The sequence below is a fragment of the Equus caballus genome, chromosome 4 (assembly GCF_041296265.1).
Source record: "Equus caballus isolate H_3958 breed thoroughbred chromosome 4, TB-T2T, whole genome shotgun sequence".
In the NCBI taxonomy this organism is placed as follows: Eukaryota; Metazoa; Chordata; class Mammalia; order Perissodactyla; family Equidae; genus Equus; species Equus caballus.
Window position 1 is genome coordinate 14,764,297 of NC_091687.1, and position 21,982 is coordinate 14,786,278.

General features: G+C 39.0%; 1 protein-coding gene across 11 annotated transcripts in view; it reads right to left on the reverse strand.

The window, feature by feature from the left end:
- URGCP (upregulator of cell proliferation) overlaps positions 1-21,982 on the reverse strand; it is an 83,306-nt gene that overhangs the window by 33,987 nt on the left and 27,337 nt on the right. The window contains exon 1 of one of the 11 annotated variants that reach the window (XM_023638975.2): positions 3,541-3,681. The exons of 6 other annotated variants lie outside the window; for them this stretch is intronic. In XM_023638975.2, the coding sequence (XP_023494743.1) occupies positions 3,541-3,554 (14 nt within the window). In that variant the 5' untranslated portion in view covers positions 3,555-3,681. Of the gene's footprint in view, positions 1-3,540; positions 3,682-21,982 lie in introns of those variants that run through there. 4 more of the 11 variants (XM_023638974.2, XM_023638977.2, XM_070265532.1 and 1 more) reach the window with 4 other exon arrangements.

The following is a 21,982-nucleotide window of genomic DNA, read 5'->3' on the forward strand; positions in this document are numbered from 1 at the left end:
AGTTTGATGTCATCACCTGTTGGGAGGTAGAGAGAGACCTTACAATCTGGTGGTAGAAAAGAAAGGTGGTACAACTGTTTATGAGGATACTTTGGTAGTATCAATTAAAAAATGGAGAGGCTCCCTGACCACAAGCTCCAGTTCTATGTATCTACTCTAGAAACACACTTGTGCATGTCCAGAGGGAGACATCAGTGTGCAGCATTGTCATTCAGAGAAAACTGGAAACATTCTTAACTAAATAACATAACCATGCCATAGACTATTATAAAAATGTCAAAATTTAGATAGATCTGTTCCTTGTTCTGACATGGAAAGAATTTCAAAGCATACTGTTGGGTGAATAAAGCAAGCTGTGGAACAGTCTGAGAACATTTATGTAAAAAGAGCAAATCAACGGTTAAGATAGCAAAGTGTATTTTAATGTATTTTATAATATAAATCATAATTTTACAAAATATAATGTTTTAAATAATTTTAATATACCACAATAAAAAAATTGAGGGGAAAAACAGAGCAAAGAACAAACATAACATGCAGATGTCTGTCAGGATACTTGCCTAAGATGAGGTGGGGGTGGGGGTGACTCTAGCTGTATGCGTAAGGCTGTCTCTCTGATAAGAATAATGGCCTAATTAAAAATATATCAAAATTTTGGGGGCTGGCCCCGTGGCCGAGTGGTTAAGTTCTCACGCTCCGCTGCAGGCGGCCCAGTGTTTCGTTGGTTCGAATCCTGGGCGCGGACATGGCACTGCTCATCAAGCCACGGTGAGGCAGCGTCCCACATGCCACAACTAGAAGGACCCACAACGAAGAATATACAACTATGTACCAGGGGGCTTTGGGGAGAAAAAGGAAAAATAATAAAATCTTTAAAAATATATATATATATACCAAAATTTTAAGAGGAGCATCTATGGAAACTCCGGTTACGTGTGAATTTTATTCTCTCTTTTTTTGTTTTTCAAATTATCTACCATCAACAATCTGAAAAATATATATACTTTGCACAGGTAACCCAGGTTTGCTATCCCTCCAGGCGGGTGTGGAGAGATGGCTGTAACACTACTGAGGGTAGGAGCCCCTTCAAGATGGGCTACAAATGATGAAGCTCTTGGGCCCAGGAAAATACACACCCACCTCCAACACTGCATACAATTTCAGGGAACACAGGGACCCCGGAAGCCCACCCACGAATTGTGGACCCAGGGTTAAGAACCTCTGATTTAGACGACATTTAAAGCTGCAGAAATGGATGCAATCATGCAGAGAATGTGTGTTGGGATTAGCAGAGATGGACTATACAACCCAAGGAAACCCCAATAATGAAGGAACAGACACAGTAAGGAAGACACAAGATGGGGGCCATAGGAGTGGAAGGCAGTTGGTGGCAGGGTGATGAGCTCCATCTCTCCTGCCCCCTCGGCCTCCTCCACACTGGTGTCACACAGATCCTCCGGGAGCTCGAATGACAAACACCCTTCAGTGAGCGGGAGGCAGTGAGCCCACACACGAGGCAAGGGCCCACAGTCTGGCCCAGCCTCCTTCCCTGGCCTTTCTCCACTTAGCTCCAAACACACTGGGCTGTGGGTCATCTCAAATATATCCTTTCCTCTGATGCCTTCATTCTTGCCACTTCCTTTTGCATAATGCCTCACACCTTGGTAAGGGCCTCAAAAACTGTCAGGAAATCTTTCCTTCCCAACTCTCTTGTAGAGATTGTCACTTTGGAAATAACACGGGATTTGGAGGCTCCTCCACAAACAGCCCTGCAGAAATCATGGCTACCCTCCCAGCCCTGCCCTGAGTCTCTGGACTTGTTCCCAGAGCACCTAGTCAAGTCGGCTGAATGTCCGCTGATCAGCTGAGACAGGCCACAGGATCTCAGGAAGCCACGTCTCCCTGGCTGGACTCTGATCTACCAGTGAAGCCTGCAGAGTGGATACTTGGGGGTTACATCTAGAGATGTCAACTGTCCCCAAATTTGTACATAGCATAATAGGTGCATAATTCTCTCTATAAAATGAAATAAAGTATACCAAAAGTTTGTGACCTCAGCTTTGCAATGGGTACCCCTCAGGAAATTACAGATTAGTACCAACTGCAGACTCATGGGGTCACTCACAAATAGCTGGATCTGCAAATATCAAATCTGCATTATTGCCACCCACAGGGACACAGTTTAGTGTCTACTGGCTCACAGAAGGGCATACCAGTCCAGCAATAAGTCCATCTCTGACCCCTGTCTACAAAGTAGTGGGATTGGATGCCAAATGCACCCTCCCTTTTAAAATGCCTCATGGCAGCCCCACACAGGCTCAGCCATCCCTGCTGCCTCCAGGCCACTTGGCCTCACCCTTTCTGACAAGAGGGGCAGTACGCAGTGGAACCTTGAACCCCTGGGTGAATCACCCTGGCCTTCTGAGGGAGGGGCCGTTGTTTACTCTATTTATGAGCTCAAAGTACTGAGTACTTGGTGACCACTGCTCCCCAAACCGAGAAAGGCAGCAGGCAGAAAAAAAATGTCCATGACTTGGCTGGAGTCAAATCCAGCATGCTCCATTAAGGCCCACTGCACTGAGCAGCTCACTTCCTGGCATGGCTCAGGCCTCACCTGTAAGAGGCCTACTATCCATCCTCTCTACCCCACAGGCCTCTGCACCTGCAAATGCCCTTTTATGAAGTGTGAAGATTTACAACTTGAATTGCTATCACAGCCAGTAGGTCAAGATCCTCTGAATGGTGGACGAGGGTCAAACGAAGAATTTTACCAACTAAAGCAATGACCTTGAGACTAATTTTCCTCCTCTGTGAAGGTGCAGGTGTTGGATTAATTCTGTTATTCCCATCTTTCATGACTAGTTAAATTACCAAAACAAAAAGTAATCATAATGAAATGCTGAGGTTTTATTTTGCAAGTAATGATGGAAAAAAAACACAACTCTGTGTGTCACCATCATTTCCTAAAAGAAGGAACATCTCAACAGGAAGACAGCAGAAGGGAGCTGATGTGAGAATTAGGGCAGCACCCTACCAGGGCCCGCGGCCCGGTCGACCGGGCGCCCCGGACCGGGCCGGCGCGGGGTCCCCCAGCCCGCGCTACTGACGTTCGGTCCGCGTCCCGACGGCGGTAAGAACCCAGCATCAACTCCAACGCGAGCAAGTGGGAAAAACAAGAGACGGAGGGCAGGGCGGCAGGCGCCGGCCGGCGCCCGGGGCGAAACGGCTCCGAGGCCTGGGGCGCGGGGGCCGCGCCGCGCACCCCGCCCTGCCGCCGGCCCCGGGCCCACGCCCCCGGATCCCGCCCCCGCGCCGCTCTCCTCCCCCCGCGCCCCCCGCCGCCCCCCGCCCCGGCCGCGGCCGCCCAAGGTCGGCGGGAGTGGGCCTGGGGCCTGGAGGCGGCAGGGGGCCGGGCCGGCCCGGGGCGGCGGGCGGGGGTCCCGCAGGCCGGCGAGAGGCCCGCACCCGCAGCCCCCACCCCGCAGCCCCCCCTCGCTGCCCGCAGCCCCCACCCTGGCGCGGCCCGAGCGCCGCACTCACCCGGGCGACGCCATGAGCGCGGCGAGGTCTCCGCGCTGCCACCGCCTCCGCTTCCTCCGCGCCGAGCGACTCCGCCGGGGAGGAGCCTCGCGCCGGCCACCGGCCGCCCGCCCGGGCCGCTCCAGGCGGCGGGGCTCGGGGAGGGGCCGGGGGTGCAGGGAGGGGTCCAGCGGCCCGCGGAGGGGGTCGGGGGGCGGCCGGGGACGGGGTGGGGAAGGGGCCCGGGGTCCACCCGAGAAGGGGTATGAGTGGGCCCGCAGCGCTCGGGGTGCAGCCGGGTATCGGCGGGGGGCGGGGTGTCCGTGGGCCTGGGGTCAGCTCAGCGGCCTGGGGGCGGCTGGCGCGCCGGCAGCACGGAGTCGGCACCCGGGCCGAGGGGGGCGGCCCACGTCGGCCTGCAGCCCGGACCCGCCCACCTGCCCAGGTGCCCCAGGTGCTCCCTCTCTGGGACTCGCCGGGAGGCTCCTCCGGTGCCAAACCACCCGAAAACCTGCCCTCGGGCCACGAAGCAGCTGCGGGACCCTGGTGAAGTCGACACCTCCCTGCGATTTGAGTTTAAGTTCCGTAAGAAAAGCCTTCTCTTTAGTCCAGGAGTGCAAGGCGTTGTTATTATTATTATTAAGCAAAACAATAGCTTTGCTATTTCTTACTTGCTGTGCTGTCTTGTGCGAGTTGCTGGCCTCTCTAAGCCGGTTACCCCGTAAAATGTGTGTAAAATCACATTGTGAAGCCCTAAGGACTGTGGGCACTTTTATTATTATTTACATTGCATTATTAAGCAATAACAATGAGTCTGGAATTCCTGCAGTGGTGTTTCGCAGCATCACTTGTGGGTACTTGACCTTCAGTTCCTGTCTCAGCAAAATGAGTTTTCAGAAATAATTGAGCTCTTGTAAGTGAAAACACTTAACAAAAAGCTCTGAACAATGTAAACCATTGTTGATCACATTTTTGTTATACTAAATATAATCAATAATCAGTATTTTATTATTTTTACCAATAAGAGTAAGAGGCAACAAAGCAGTGACTGAAAGCCTTGCCTCTGTAGCCAGAACACCTGGGTTGAAATCTGGGCTTCACTAATTACCAGCTCTGGAACCTCAGGCAAGATAGAAACGTCCCAGAACCCTAGTTTCCTCGTTTGAAAAACGGGGATAATAATAGGTTCCTTCCTCTCTCTGAGGGTTGAATGAGTTAATATTTATAAAGTGATTTAATACATTGCCTGGTACATGGTCTCGTTCCTTCCCTGAGAATCCATCCTTGTTCTCCTCAGTAAAATGGAAGCTCATAATTGCTGTCTTGAGTTCAGAAGATAATTAATGATCTGTAAATGTGAGCTGATAAGTAAAGCCACAGGGGTTTATGAGACCCAACTTAAATATAAATCCAAGAGGACTACGATTAGGAAGATTTGGGGGCGTGGGCAACCACTACATGGCCTGATTGAAGGCAGCAGTGATTGCCAGTGGAGTGAGGGAGGTCAGATAATATTTTTAAATAAATTTTATTGTAAAATATATTTTAAAATAATTAATATATGTTCACTGAAATTACATATTCTTCCTGAACATGAGTTTTAGTGGCTATGTGGCATTTCACAGCCAAACACACATTCTTCTCAAGTGCAAATGGAACATTCTCCAGGATAGACCAGATGTTAGACCACAAAACAAGTCTTAATAAATTTAAAAAGATTTAAATCATACAGAGTAACTTTTCTGATCACAAGAGATGAACCTAGACGCCAAAAATAGAAGGAAAACTGGAAAATTCACAAATATGTGGAAATTAAACAGTCTCAAACAAGTGATGCATTAAAGAATAAATCACAAGAGAATTAGAAAGCACTCTGACAAAAATTAAAAACAGTATACCAAAACTTATGTGAGGCAGCAAAATCAGTGCTAAGAGGGAATTTTATACCTGTAAATATCTGTTAAGAAAGATCTCAAATCAATAACTCTATACCTTAAGGAACAAAGAAATGAAGAGCTAACCAAACTCAAAGCTAGCAAAAGGAAGGAAATATTAAAGATTAGAGCAGACAAAACTAAAACAGAGAATAGAAAAACAATAGAGAAAAATCAATGAAATAAAAAGTTGATTCTTTGAAAAGATCAACAAAATTAACAAACCTTTAGCTAAACTCACCTAGAAAAAACGGAGAGAAGTCAAATTACTAAACTCAAAAATGAAAGTGGGGACGTTACTACTGATTCAAAAGAACTGTAAGAAGATACTATGAACAGATGTACACCAACAAATCGGATAACCCAAGTGAAAACAAGTTTTCTGGAAACACATAATCAACCATAACTGAATAATGAAGAAATAGAAAATCTGAATAGCTCTATAACAAGTAAAGATACTGAATTAGTAATCAAAAAACCTCCCAACAAAGAAAACCGTGGACCAGATGTCTTCACCAGTGAATTCTACCAAACATTTCAAGAAGAATTAACACCAATCCTTCTCTAACTCTTCAAAAAAAATTAAAGAGCACTTCTCATTTTATGAGGTCATTACCCTGATACCAAAGCCAAACAAAGACACTACAAGAAAACACAGACCAACATCCTTTATGAATATTGATATAAAAATTCTCAACAAAATACTAGCAAACAGAGTCCAGAAACATAAAAAAGGATTATACACCATGACCAAGTGGGACTTATTCCTGGAATGCAAGGATGGTTCAACATATGAAAATTGATTAGTGTAATATATGCATTAATATGATGAAGGAAAAAACCCACATGATCATCTCAATTCATGCAGAAAAAGCATTTGACAAAATTCAACAACTTTTCATGACAAAAACTCTCCAACTAGGAATAGAAGGGAACTTCTTCAGCATAATAGAGGCTGTATATGAAAAACCAGAGCTAACACCATCCTCAGTGGTGAAAGCCTGAAAGTTTTTCCCTGAAACAGAAACAAGAAAAAGATGCTCACTTTTGTCATTTCTGTTCAACATAGTGATGGAAATCCTATTCGGAGCAGTTAGGCAATAAATAGAAATAAAGAGGATCCAGACTGGAAAAGAAGAGGTAAAACTATTTCCGCTTAAAGATGACATGATCACGTGTGTACAAAGCCCTAAAGATTCCACAAAAACCAAACAACAACAACAATCTATTAGACCTAATAAACAAATTCAGGAAAATTGCAGATAACAAAGTCAAGACACAAAAATCAGTTGTGATGATGGCAGCAGGCCACATACCTGTGGACACGTGCAGCAGGCCTGCCCAGAGACCTCAGCAGTAGGTCCATCCATAGGTCCATCAGCCAGTCCACCCAGAATATTTGACCAGGCTGACTGAAGAGGTGTTTCCCTGCTGAAACCAGTCAGTAAAGACTAGAAAAGGTAACTGCTTCTTCAAACGCACAGATACCAAACCAAAGCTAAAAGGATCACAAAGAATCAGGCAAGTATAACACCACAAAGAAACCTAATAAAGCTCTAGTAACTAACTCTAAAGAAATGGAAATCCATGAACTCTTTGACAAAGAATTCAAAATAATCTTCTTAAGCTCAGTGAGAGAACAAAAACAGTCATCCCCGATGAACATAGATGAAAAATCCTCAACAAAATACTAGCAAACTGATTAAATGGCATATTAAAAAGATTGTATACCATGACCAAGTAAGATTTAGCCCTGGGATGTAAGATGGTTCAAATTATGCAAATCAATCAATGTGATACACCACATTAACAGAATGAAGAAAAAAAATCACATGATCATCTCAATAGATGCAGAAAAAGCATTTGACAAAATTCAACACCATTTCATAATAAAAACTCACAACAAAACAGGTATAGAAAGGACTTACCTTAACACAATAAAGGCCATTTATGAAAAGCCCACAGCTAATATTATACTCAATGATGAAAAGCTGAAAGCTTTCCCTCTAAAATCCAGAACGAGGCAAGGAGCCCAATCTTGCTTCTCCTATTCAACACAGTACTCTAAGTCCTAGATGTAGCAATTAAGCGAGAAAAAGAAATAAAAGGCATCCAAGTCAGAAAGGAAGAAGTAAAATTATCTCTTTGCAGATGACATGATCTTCTACACAGAAAGCCCTAAAGACTCCACACAAAAAAACTTTTAGAACCAATAAATGAGTTCAGTGAAGTTGCAGGATACAAAAATCAGTTGCATTTCTATATGCAAACAACAACCTATCCAAAAAGGAAATTAAGAAAACAATCTTATTTACAACAACATCAAAAAGAATAAAATACTTAGAAATAAATGTAACCAAGAAGGTGAAAGGCTTGTACACTTAAAACTTTAAAACCCTGAAGAAAGAAATTAAAGAAGACACCAAGAAATGGAAGGACATCCCATGTTTATGGATTGAAAGAATTAATATTGTTAAAATGTCCATACTACTCAAAGTGATCTACAGTTTCAATGCAATCCCTATCAAAATCCCAATGGCATTCTTTACAAAAATAGAAAAAATAATCCTAGAATTCCTTTGGAACCACAAAAGACCCCAAATGGCCAAAGCACTTTTGAGCAAGAAGAACAAAGCTGGGGGCATCACACTTCCCAATTTCAAAATGTTTTACAAAGCTACAGTAAAAATAGAGAGCCCAGAAATAAGTCCACACATCATCAACTGATCTTTGAGAAGGGTACCAAGAACACAAAATGGGGAAAGAACAGTCTCTTCAATAAACCGTGATGGGAAAACTGGATATCCACAGGCAGAAGAATGATGTTGGATCCATAACTCACACCATATACAAACATCAACTTAAAATGTATTAAAGACAAAAACATAAAACCAGAAACTATAAAACTCTTGGAAGAAAACATAGGGAAAAAGCTAAATATTGGAGTTGGCAATAATTTCTTGGATATGACACCAAAGCACAGGCAACAAAAGCAAAAATAGATAGGTAGGATTATATCAAACTAAAAAGTTACTGCACAGCCAAGGAAACAATCAACGAAATGAAAAGGCAACCTACGGAATGGAAGAAAATATTTGTAAACCATATATCTGATAAGAGGTTAACATCCAAAACATATAAGAAACTCCTATGATAAAAAACTCAACAATGAATAAACAACCTGATTAAAAAATGAGCAAAGGACCTGAATAGACATTCCTCAAAGGAAGACATATAAATGGCCAATAGCTATATCAAAGTGTTCAACATCACTAATCATTTGGGAAATGCAAATGAAAACCACAGTGAGATATCACCTCACTCCTGTTAGAATGGCTTTTATCAAAAAAACCAAAGAGAACAAGTGTTGGTGAGGATGTTGAGAAATGGGATGCTGTGTACACTGTTGATAGGAATGTAAATTGGTGCAGCCACTACGGAAAAAGTATGGAGGTTCTTCAAAAAGTTGAATGTAGAAACACCATATGATCCAGCTATCCCACTATATGTTTGGTATTTATCCAAAAGTATTGAAGTCAATCTCAAAGAGATACCTGCACTTTCATGTTCATTGCAGCATCATTCCCAATAATCAAGATGTAGAAACAACCTAAATGTCAATGGATGAATGGATAAAGAAAATGTATATAAATTGTATATATAAATACAATGGAATATTAGTCAGCCTTTAAAAAGCAGCAAAGCCTGACATTTGCAACAACATAGATTTACCTGGAGGACATTATGCTAAGTGAAATAAGCCAGGCACAGAAGAACAAATACTGCATGATCCCACTTTTATGAGAAATCTAAATTAGTCAAATTCAGAACCAGAGCATAGAATAGTGGTTACCAGGGACTGTGAGGAGAGAAAAATGGAGAGGTGTTGGTTGGTCAAAGGGTAAAAGGTTTCAGTTATGCAAAATGAATAAGTTCTGGAGATCTACTGTACAACACAAGGCCTATAGTCAACAATACTGTATGATATACTTAAAACTTTGCTGAGAAGTAGTTCTTATGTTAAGTGCTCTTACCACAAAAGAAATATACATAATAAATAAACAGATAAATAAAGGGAAAGGAAACTTTTGGAAGTGATGGACAAGTTTATGGCCTTAATTGTACTGATGGTTTCACAGGTGTATACTTATCTCCAAGTTGTATATATTAGATATGTAGAGCTTTTTGCATGTCAATCATAATAAAGTAAAAAATGTTAGTTGTATTTCCAAATGCTAACAATGAGCAATACTAAAAGTAAATTAAGAAACCAATTCTATTTACATTATTATCAAAAAGAAAAATATTTAGAAATAAATTTATCCAAAGAGGGAAAAGATGTGAAAGCTGAAAACTACAAAACAATGTTGAAATTAAAGATATAAATAAATAGGAAGACATCCCATGTTCAGATTGTAAATCTTAATATTGTTAAGATGCTAACACTACCCAAAGCAATCTATAGGTTCAATGAAATTCCTATCAAAACCCTAACATTTTGGGGGCCAACCTGGTGGCACAGCAGTTAAGTTCGCATGTTCTGCTTCGGTGGCCCAGGGTTCGCTGGTTTGGATCCCAGGTGCAGACCTATGCACTGCTTGTCAAGCCATGCTGTGGCAGGTGTCCCACATATAAAGTAGAGGAAGATGGGCACAGATGCTAGCTCAGGGCAGTCTTCCTCAGCAAAAAGAGGAGGATTGGCAGCAGATGTTAGCTTAGGGCTAATCTTCCTTAAAAAATAAAATCCTGACAGTTTTTACAGAAATAGAAGAACGCATCCTAAAATTCACATGGAATCTCAAGGAACACTGAATAACCAAAACAGTCTTGAAAATGAAGAACAATATTGGAGGACTCTCACGTCCTGATTTCAAAACTAACTACAAAACTACAGTAATCAAAATAGTGTAGTACTAGCATAAAGACAGACATATAGATCAATGAAATAGAATAAAGAGCCCAGAAATAAACTCTCACATATATAGTCCAATATAATTTCGATTCAAGTGCTAAGACCATTCAATGTGGAAAGGATAGTCTTTTCAACAAATGGTGCTGAGAAAACTGGATATCTACATAGAGAAGAATGAAGTTGGACTCATACTTACATCATACATAGAAATTACTCAAGATGGACCACAGACCTAAACATGCAAGTTAAAACAATAGAAGTCTTGGAAGAAACACAGGGGAAAAGCTTCATGACATTGGATTTGGCAATGACTTTTTTGGATATGACAATGATAGTACAGGCAACAAAAGACAAAAATAGGTAAATTGGACTTAATGAAAATTAAAATTTTTTGTGCATCAAAGGACACTATCAAGAGAGTGAAAAGGCAACCTACAAAATGGGAGAAGATATTTGCAAATCTATATCTGATAAGGGATTAATATCCAAAATACCTAAGAAAGTCCTACAACTCAACAACAACAAAAAACTCAATTAAAAAATGAGAAAAGGACTTGAATAGACATTTCTCCAAGGAAGATATACTTAGGGCAAAGGAGTACATGAAAATACGCTTACCACCATTAGCCATTAAAGAAAGGAAAATAAAAACCACAATGAGATACTACTTTCCACATACCAAAATGGCTATAATCAAAACCACAGAAAATACCAAGGATGCAGAGAAATTGGGACCCTCATACACTGTTGGTGGGGATGTAAAATGGTTTAGCCACTGTGGAAAAACAGTTTGGCAGTTGCTCAAAAAGCTAAACATGAAAAAAAAGGAAACTTGTTCTCAATTTCTATATTAAAAAAAAAAGCCAAACACAGAAATATTATATGACCCAGCAATTCCATTTCTGGGCATATACTCAAAAGAACTGAAAGCAGGAACTCAGATATTTGTACATCAGTGTTCATAGCAGCAATTATTCACAACAGCCAAAAGGTTTAAACAACCCAAATGCCCATCAACTACTGAATGAATAAACAAAATATAGTAGAAACATAAAAAAGAGCGTTATTCAGTCATAAGAAGAAATTCTGACACATACAACAGCATGGATGAACCTTGAAAACATGCTAAGTGAAATAAGCCAGAGACGAAAGGATAAATATTGCGTAATTCCACTTACATGAGGTACCTAGAATAGGCAAATTAGGAGAGACAGAAAGTAGATTACAGGTTACCAGGGGATGGGGACTTATTGCTTAGTAGGTAGAGTCCCGGGGGTGATTAAAAAAAAGTCTTGGAAATAGATAGTGATGTTGTGGTTGCACAACATTATGAATGTAATTAATGCCACTGAATTGTATACTTAAAAATGGTTAAAATGGTAAGTTTCATGTTGTATATATGTTACCACAACATTTTTTTTTAAAAAAAAGAGAATTAGAAATCTCAGAAATTTAAAAACATATTGTTGAAATAAAAGGTCTGAAAGAGTGGATTTTAATTATCAGAAAATACAGGCTACATACCTGATTTGACCCTAACACTAAAAAATTTAAAACTCTGGATAATTTTTTTAATATTAAAACTCTCCAATGAGTTGGTAGGAAAGCTGGGAATTCTCTAGTCAGGTCCCAAAAGCAAAGAAGTGAACTTAGAGAGCAACTGCAGCCTCCTTCTCCTTGGGAATCTTTGCCTTACCAGGTGAACCTGAGTTTGGGTTTTCACAGTCTTGGGTGTTTGAGGAACAGAAAACAACTCTCAGGACCCACCCAAGAAAGGACTGTAAAAGAATGGCCTCCATGCCTAAAGCTGGGACCCCAAAGGACCATACCCACAGTACTGACAGTGAAACAGAAATAAACTGGCCTTCACCCCAGATGAGAGTTGATCGTCTCCAATTTGGCTTAAAAGGATTACCTCTGAGAATACAGAAATGACAAGCGGCCCTCACATGGTTTTGCAGCCTCAGTTCATACCACCTGGGTAATCTGAAAATTGAGAAGTAACTTTAGAGTGATCCTGGTTTGGGAGTCCTTCCAGGAACCTGGCAGACACAAACATAAATCCCCTCTGGAAGAATCCACATTTATTCCAAGCTTCACATAATTTCTTTTTTTCCCTTAGTGGAAGTATAGTTGACATACAATATTATGTTCATTTCAGAATACACAGTGATTCGATATTTATATACATTACAAAATGATCACAAGTCTAGTAACCATCTGAGACCATACAAAGTTATTACAATATTATTGACTATATTCCCTATGCTGTATATTACATCCTTGTGACTCATTTATTTTATAACTGGAAGTTTGTACTTCTTAATCCCCTCTACCTGTTTCACCCAACCCCTCACCCGCCTCACTTCTGGCCACCACGAGTTTGTTCTCTCTATCTATGAGACAATTTGTTTTGTTTGTTTGTTTTACTTTTTAGATTCCACCTCAAAGAATTTCTGAAATAAAATTCCAAGAAAAATGAGCATCTGATAGTCAAAAATGACAAAAACAGAAACACGGTACCATGAATGACAAAAAAACTGAAACAGACCTTCAAGAATTTCAGATAAATGGAATTATTAGGCACAGACTTTACAGTAATTATGTTTAATATTTTGAAAGAAATAAAAGATAATCTTGAATATATGTACAAAAAAAGAATGAGATTTGAAAACGAATCAAAACTTAAAGAAATAAAATATAATTAAATGGATGAGTTTAACAGCAAATTAGACAAACTGAAAAGAAATTAGTGAACTGGAATATAGAACTGAAAAGATTATCTGGAATGGAGCAAAAAGTCAAAGAGATGGAAAATATGAAGGGGTAAGAAACACAGAAGATAAGGTTAGCAGGTTTAACATATATGTGATTATGGACCCAGATGGGAAGAGAGAGAAAATGGAGAAGAAATATTTGAGAAGATAATGACTTAAGAATTTGCCAGAATTGATGAAAGACACAACTCACAGATTCAAAGAGCTAAACAAATCTCAAGCAGAACAAGTAAAAAGAAATCCACACCTGGTTACAAAAAAGTGAAATGAGTAACACCAAGAGGAGGTACTTTGGGCAAGAGGAAATTGGCAGATAGCAGATCTGGGCTGCAAGCGGTAGTAAAGAGCACAGAAAATAGCAACTGTGTGGGTAAATTTAAACATTGGCATTAAAAACAATGACAATAATAATAATATATCATGGGTTAAATAAAAAAAAATTTAAAGCAAGAGAGGTAAGCAAAGTAATGATCCCCCAAAGATGCCCACATCTTAATTCCCATAACCTGTGAATATGTTATGTTACATGGAAAACGAAAATTAAGGTTGCAGATGGAATTAAGGTTGGTAATCAGCTGATTTTAATATGGGGAGATTATCTGGATTATTGGGGGGCGGCAATGTCATTACAAGGGTCCTAACAGGTGGGAAAGGGAGGCAGGAGAAAAGGTCAGAGTGATGGGTTGTAAGAACGACTTGACCTGCTGTTACTGGATTTGATGAATGAAGAAGAGGCCATGAGACAAGATGTACAGGCCACTTCTAGAGGCTGGCTAAGGCAAGAAAACAGATTCTCCCCTAGGGCGCTAGCAAGGAAGATAGACTTGCCAACACTTTGATTTTGGCTTGATGAGATCTGTATTGAACTTCTAACCTACTGAACTGGAAGATAATAAATTTGTGTTGTTTCAAGCCACTAAACTTGTGGTAATTTGTTACAGCGGCAATAGAAAACTAATACAAAGAGTTAAAATACGTGTCAACAATAGCATAATAGTCAGAATATGGAGTTAAAGTATTCTAAGGCTCTTTAATTTATTAAGGGTGTGAGTGGTGTGAAACCAGCTCAAAGCCATTTACAAGCCATTGCTACATGTCTCTGTCCAACTCCACATTCAGTGACCGTAGCTTGAAAGCAGCCATGATGAGAGTACTCCCATCACAGAAATAGGCAAAGGCTACAATCAGACTTTTATTTATTTTTTCATTTATTTATTTATTACTTTTTGTTTTAAGAGAGAGCATGTAGTAATTCTTAGAGTGAACAACGAAAGTATCATAGCCCTAACTCTAACTTCCAAACTGATGGGGGCAGGGAGTAACAGGTGAGAGATGAGAAAAAATATTGAATATATCCAAAAGAGGGCAAGAAAAGAGAAAAATAAACATGAAACAGGTAGTACAATAAAAAGTACAAAATAAGATGTTAGTTATAAATTGAAACATATCAGTAATTACAATCATGTAAATGTGCTAAATGTTCAAGTTAAAAGGCAAAGGTTGTCAGGCTGGATTTTTTTTTTAAGTGTATTACATGCGGTTAAAAAAGAAGTTCTGAATCCTATTTCAATGTTGATATGCATTTAGGGAGGTATCAAGAAGTGAGAACGTACCCTAAACATGTAAGAATTTATCATTTTGGCTGATATTTTTTCTTTAAAAATAGCAGGAAGGGAATGTTAGCTCCCACACATCTGTAGCCTAAATAAGGGCACAATAAAAAGGCAATGATGAAAAACTTCTGAAGCATAAGGATACTGAGGTTGAAAGTAAATGGATAGAAAAAGATATTTATGGGAATTCTAACCAAAATAAAGTTGCTATAGCTACACTAATATCAAATGAAATAGACTTCAAGGCAAAGTCACTGCAAGTGATAAAGAGGGAGACTTCATAAAGATAAAATATTATTTCACCAAGCAGATACAGCAATTTTAAATTTGCATGTGCCTAACAATATAACCTTAAATATATAAAATAAACATTGATATAATTATGAAGAGAAATAAACTAATCTACCATCATGGTGGGAGATTTTAACACACCATTCAGTACTGAGAAAGACACAAAAAATCAGGTAAGAATATAGAATATATAAACAAAAACTTGACTTAAGGGACATTTTCAACGTACAGAATAGTTGCAGTGATTGTATAATATTCCCCTATGCTCTTCACTCAGCATCCCCTAATGTTAACATCTTACATAACCTAGTACAATTATCAAAATTAAGAAATTAACACTGTTGCAACACCACTAACTAAACTGTAGTTTAGTCACTGACCTTACTTAGATTTCACCAGTTTTCTCACTAATGTTCTTTTTTTGTTCCAAAATCCAATCCAAGATTCCACTTTAAATTTAGCTGTCATGTTTCCTTATTCTCTTCTAATCTGACAGTTCCTCAGTCTTTCCTTGTCTTTTATGTCCTTGACACTTTTGAAGAGTACACATCAGGTATTCTGAAGACTGTCTAGGTTTGCCTGATGTTATCTCATAAATAGGTTGAGGTTATGGATTTTGGAGAAGAATACTAAGAAAATGTTTCTCGAATTGTTCCAGCTGTGGCCAATGGCAACTCTTTCAGGTTGGCTCCTGTGTCTTTTTACGTGCCCTCATCCTTCTCCTTTTTCTAGCACTTCCTCACTTTCTGCCACCAACGAAACTTTAGAATTATCTTGTATTTTCCTTGCTCCAGCCCTGGAATCAACCATTTCTCCAAGGGGCCCTGGTCCCTTTAACTGGAGAATGGTATTTAGAAACCAAGATCTGGGTGCTGAGGGTGCTCATTGCTACTGGCGAGTTACTGTGTCTAGGCCCTCAGCTGAGAGAGCAAGGAAATGTGTGAATACTAAGTCATATATACGCACATCTGTATTTCTAAATCTATCTCTGTGTGTATATACATGTATATATAAACTAGTGTGTGTATGTGTGTGTGTATATATAGACGTGTGTATATATAGTCATGTGCCACATTAAGAAGTGTTGGCAAGGATGTGGAGAAACTGGAACCTTTGTGCAGTGGTACTGGGAATGTGAACTGGTGCAGTCATTGTGGAAAAAGTATGGCAGTCCTCAAAATATTAAACATAGATTTAATAATTGATCCAGCAGTTCCTCTTCTAGGTATATAGCTAAAAGAAATGAAGGGATGGACTCAAGCAGTTATCTGTATGTCAGCGTTCATAGAAGCATTATTCACAATAGCCAAAAGGTGGAAACAATCCAGTTGTCCATAAATGGATGAATGGATAAAGTATGATGTATACATACAATGGAATATTAGTCAGCCTTAAAAAAAGAATGAAATTCTGATACATGCTACAATGTGGATGTACCTTGAAGATATTATGCTAAGTGAAATAAACAAGGAAGTACAAATATTATATGAGTCCACTTGTATGAAGAACCTTAAATAGTCAAATACATAAAGACAGAAAGTAAAACAAAGATTACCAGGGGCTGAAGGGAGGGAGAATGGGGAGTTATTGTTTAATGGATGCAGAGTTTCAGTTTGAGATGATGAAAAAGTCCTGGATATGGTAACAGTGATGGTTGCACAACAGTGTGAATGTTCTTAATTCCACTGAACTGTACACTTAAAAATGGTTAAAATGGGAACTTTTATGTTATGTATATTTTACCAAAGTATGAAAATTTGCATATAAACAAAGAGTTCCTACTGATACCTCAGAATCTAATCCAGCACCACAGGGTAGCATTCCTCCTTTGTGTGCCTCTAACTTCTTTCTGCGACAGTGAGAAACCCGACTCTCATTGTCTATAATATATTTACCTATTTGTTATATATGTAAAGTAGTTTCAGAATTGCTAGCCCATATCCTGTGGGTTACAGAATGTGAGAAACAAATTTACCAATCAACATCAGTGTATATGGACAGTTTTTTTTGTCACTAGGCTTACAGTATCCAGTCAAAACACTGTTCTTGAAAGTTATATAGGTTAACCCCTTCCTTCCCATTCTCTTCAAGTGTGTATGTCACGTTTATAATACAGGTAAATTCATCTATCACAGTCGGCTTTCCATCTTGGGTTTCCCCAACAGCATGGTATTTTTTAATTTGCATATACTAAAATGTACTCTTTGTGGTATACAATTTTATGAGTTTTGACAGATGCATAGAGTTATGTATTCACCACCACACTTCCATCACCCAAAAAATTCCCTTGTGCTTTGTAGTCACCTTCTTCTCCCAACCCCAACTCCTGGCAACCACTAACCTTTATTCCATTACTATGGTTTGGCTCTTTCTAGAATGTCATATACATGGAATCATATAATTTCTATCTTTTTAAGTCTAACTTCTTTCATTCAGAATAATTATTTTTAGATAGTGATAAAATGGTAAAGATAAAAGGTCATAAAAATGAAATGTTAATTTCACCAGGAAGTTATAGCACATTTTAATTTGCATGTAACTAATAGTATTGCCTTAAAATACATACAGCAAACATTTATAGAATAATGAAAAGAAATAGATAAACATCGTAATGGAAGATTTTAACACATCATTCAGTACTTGAGAAACACACACAAAAAAATCCATAAGTTTGTAGAATACATGCAAAAAAACCCCTGACCTAACATACATATATAGGATATTGTACTCAACATCTATAGAATATACATTCTTTCAAGTGCATGTGAAACATTTTAAAACGTTAAATATATTTTCAATAAGTGATGCTAGGACAACTGGATATCCACATGCAAAAGAATGAAGTTGGACTCCTACCCTACACCATATACAAAAATTAACCAAAAATGGATCAAAGACCTAAATTTAAGAGCTAAAACTGTAAAAAACTTGAGAAGAAAACTGGTGCAAATCTTTATGACCTTGGAGTAGGCAACAGTTTCTTAGATTATGACAACTAAAAGCACAAGAAACCAAAGAAAAAACAGATAAATTGGATGGCACAAAATTTAAAAACTTTTGTGATTCAAAGGACATTGTCAAGAAAGTGAAAAGAGAACCCTTGGAATGGCAGAAAATACTTTCAAATAATATAGCTGACAAGAGTCTAGAATCCAGAATACATACAGAATTATTACAGCTTGACAATAAAAAGACAAATAATCCAATTTAAAAATGGGCAGAGGATTTGAGTAGACATTTCTCCAAAGAGATATACAGTGGCCAATAAGCACATGAAAAGATGCTCAAGATCCTGAGTCATTAGAGAAAAGCAAATCAAAGCCATATGAGATACCACTTCACACCCACCAAAATGGCTATAATCAAAACGACAAACAATAATAAGTGTTGATGAGGGTATGGAGAAATCAGAACTCTCATACATTGCTTGTGGGAATGGAAAATGGTGCAGCAACTTGGAAAACAGGGTGGCAGTTCCACAAAAAGCTAAACACAGAGTTACCTTTGGACTCAGCAATTCTACTCCTAGGTGTATACCCAGGAGAAATGAAAGCATGTGTCCAAACAAAAACATATGCACAAATGTTCATAGCACCATTATTTATAATAGCCAAAAAGAAGGAAAAACCCCCATGTCCATCACTGATAAACAAAATTATGGGATATATATATAATGGAATGTTATTTGGCCATAAAAAGTAATGGAGCACTCATACATGCTACAAAATGGATGAACCTTGAAAACCTTATAAGTAAAAGAAGCCAGAGACAAAAGGCCACATATTTTATGATCCATTTATATGAAATATCCAGAATAAGCAAATCCATAGAGACAGAAAGTAGATTAGTGGTTGCTAGGGGCTGGAGGGAGAGGAAAATGGACAGTGACTGCTCGTGGGTCTGGGGTTTCTTTTTGGAGTGAAGAAAATGTTCTGGAATTAGCTGGCTTGCCAAGTGGTGTCACGTTCCCACCTGGGATCTGAACCAGTGAACCCTGGGCCACGGCGGAAGTGGAACGTGGGCACTTAACCACTGCGCCACCAGCTGGCCCCTAATTGATTTCTGTTCTTACGTTTATTACTTGCTTATGTCTTGTTTTGATTTTTTCTAACTGTTGTAAAAACACATTACATAAATAGTACCAGCCTGACCATTTTTAAGAGTGCATTTCAGTAGTGTTAAGTCTATTCCCATTGTTGTGCAACAGATCTCCAGATCTTTTTCATCTTGCAAAATTGAAACTATACACCATTAAACAATTCTCCATTTTCCCCTGCCCCCAGCCCTTGGTAACCACCATTCTACTTTTTGTTTCTATGAATTTGACTATTTTAGATACCGCATGTATACAGTGGAATCTTATAGTATTTGTCTTTGTGTGGCTGGCTGATTTCACTTAGCACAATGTCCTCAAGGTAACTTTGTTGTGGTATGTGACAGGATTTCCTTCCTTTTTAAGGCTAAATAATATTCCATTGTATATACGTACCACATTTTTTTAATCCATTCATCCATCAATGGACATTTGGGCTGCTTCTATCTTTTGGCTATTGTGAATACACTGTTATGAATATGGGTGTACAAATATCTCTTTGAGACTCTGCTCTCAATTCTTTTGGATATATACCAAGAAGTGGGATTGAAGGATCATAGAGTAGTTCTATTTTTAATGTTTTGAGGAACCACCATACTGTTTTCCACAGCAGTCACACTGTTTTACAATTCCACCAACAGTGCACAAGTGTTCCAATTTCTCCACATCCTTATCAAGACTTATTGTTCTCTATTTTTTTTCATAGTAGCCAGCCTTACGGGTGGGAGGTGATATCTCATAGTTTTAATTTGCATTTCTCTAATGATTAATAATGTTGAACACCTTTTCGTATGTTTGTTGGCCATCTGTATCTTTTGGAGAAATGTCTATTGAAGTTCTTTGTCCATTTTCCAATCAGGTTACTTGGAGTTTTGTTGTTGTTGTTGTTGTTGTTGTTGAGGTGTAGGAGTTCTTCACGTAGTCTGAATATTAACCAAGGGGTCATCAGATATTTGATTTGCAAATATTTTCTCCAATTTCATAGGCTGCCTTTTTACTTTGTTGTTTGTGTCCTTTGATACAGTTTTTAAGTTTGGTGTAGTCCTATTTATCTATTCCTACTTGTTTAGATTTTAATTTGCCTTTTTCTAGATTTTTGAGGTGAAAAGTTGATTTTTAAATTTTTTATCTTTTATAAAATAATTTTTGATCATTGATTACTGCCTTTTCTTCCTTTTTCATATAGGCATTTAAAATGATAAATTTCCTAACCTTTTAGATACATGCCACAAATTTTGAAATGTTGTATTTTTATTATCAGTCAGTTAAAAACAATTTTGAGTCTTGAGATTCTCATGAGTTACTTAGAAGTGTGTTGTTTAACTTCAAAATATTTGGGGCTTTTCTACCAGCTAGAGAAAGATAATCTGTGTACGACTCCACTCATATGAGGAATTTAAAATTATGGACTAAGAACAGTTTAGTGGATACCAGGGGAAAGGTGGGGTGGAGGTGGGCCCAAAGGGTGAAGTGGTGCACCTACAACACCTACAACTAATGACAAACATTAATGTACAACTGAAATTTCACAAGATTGTCACCTATCATCAACTCAATAAAAAAAAATATTTGGGGCTTTTCTAGATATCATTTGTTATTGTTTTCTAATTTAACTCCATGGTGGTAGAGAACAGCCTGTGAGAACTCAGTCTTTTGAATGTTATTGTTTGATGGCCCAGCATTTGGTGTCTTTGTTGATTCAGGTTGCTATAACAAAATACCATCAACTGGGTAGCTTATAAACAGATATTTATTTCTCACAGTTCTGGAGGCTGGGAAGTTCAAGATCAAGGCGCCAGCATGGTCACATTCTAGTGGAGGCCCTCTTCCTGGCTAACAGCCAGTGCCTTCTGTGTCCTCACAGGGTGGAAGGGGCTAGGGAGCTCTGTAGAGCCTCTTTTATAAGAGCACTAATCCCATTCATGTAGGTTCCACCCTCAGGACCTAAGCACCTCCCAAAGGCTCCACCTCCCACACCATCATATGGGGCATTAGGACTTTAACATACGAATTTGTGGGGGGACACAAACATTCAGACCACGGCAGGGTCTATCTCAGTGGATGTTCCCTGTGCACTTGAAAAGTGTCTTCTGCTGTCATTGGGTGAAGTGTTCTATAAATGTCAATTAAGTCAAAGTGGTTGATGATGTTGTTCAAGTCTTCTGCATCTTTGTTGATTTTTTGCCTAGCTGTTCTATCAGTTACTGAGAGAGGGGAGTTAAAATCTTCAATTTTGATTGTGGATATATCCATTTCTCCTTTCATTTCTTTTTCTTTTTTTTTTTTTTTGAGGAAGATTAGCCCTGAGCTAACGTTTGCTGCCAATCCTCCTCTTTTTGCTGAGGAAGACTGGCCCTGAGTTAACATCTGTACCCATCTTCCTCTACTTTATATTTGGTACGCCTGCCACAGCATGGCCTGACAAGCAGTGCATAGGTCTGCACCCAGGATCCGAACTGGTGAACCCCGGGCCGCTGAAGCAGAACGTGTGAACTTAACTGCTGCGCCACCGGGCTGGCCCCAATCTCCTTTCATTTCTGTCAGTTTTTTGCTTTATATATTTTGAAGTTCAATTATTAGGAGCATAGACATTTTTCATTGTTACATCTTCCTGATGAATTAATCCTTTCTCCACTATAAAATGCTCCTTTTTAATTCTGGGAATTAGACCAAGTATGGCCACTCCAGCCTTTTTATGTTTACTGTTTGCATGATATATCTTTTCCATTCAATTGCTTTCAACTTCTCTGTTTTTAAACTATAGCTTCATTGAGGTATAACTGACATACAGTAAACTGCACATCTTTAAAGTATATAATTTGAAAAGTTTTGATGTATGCATA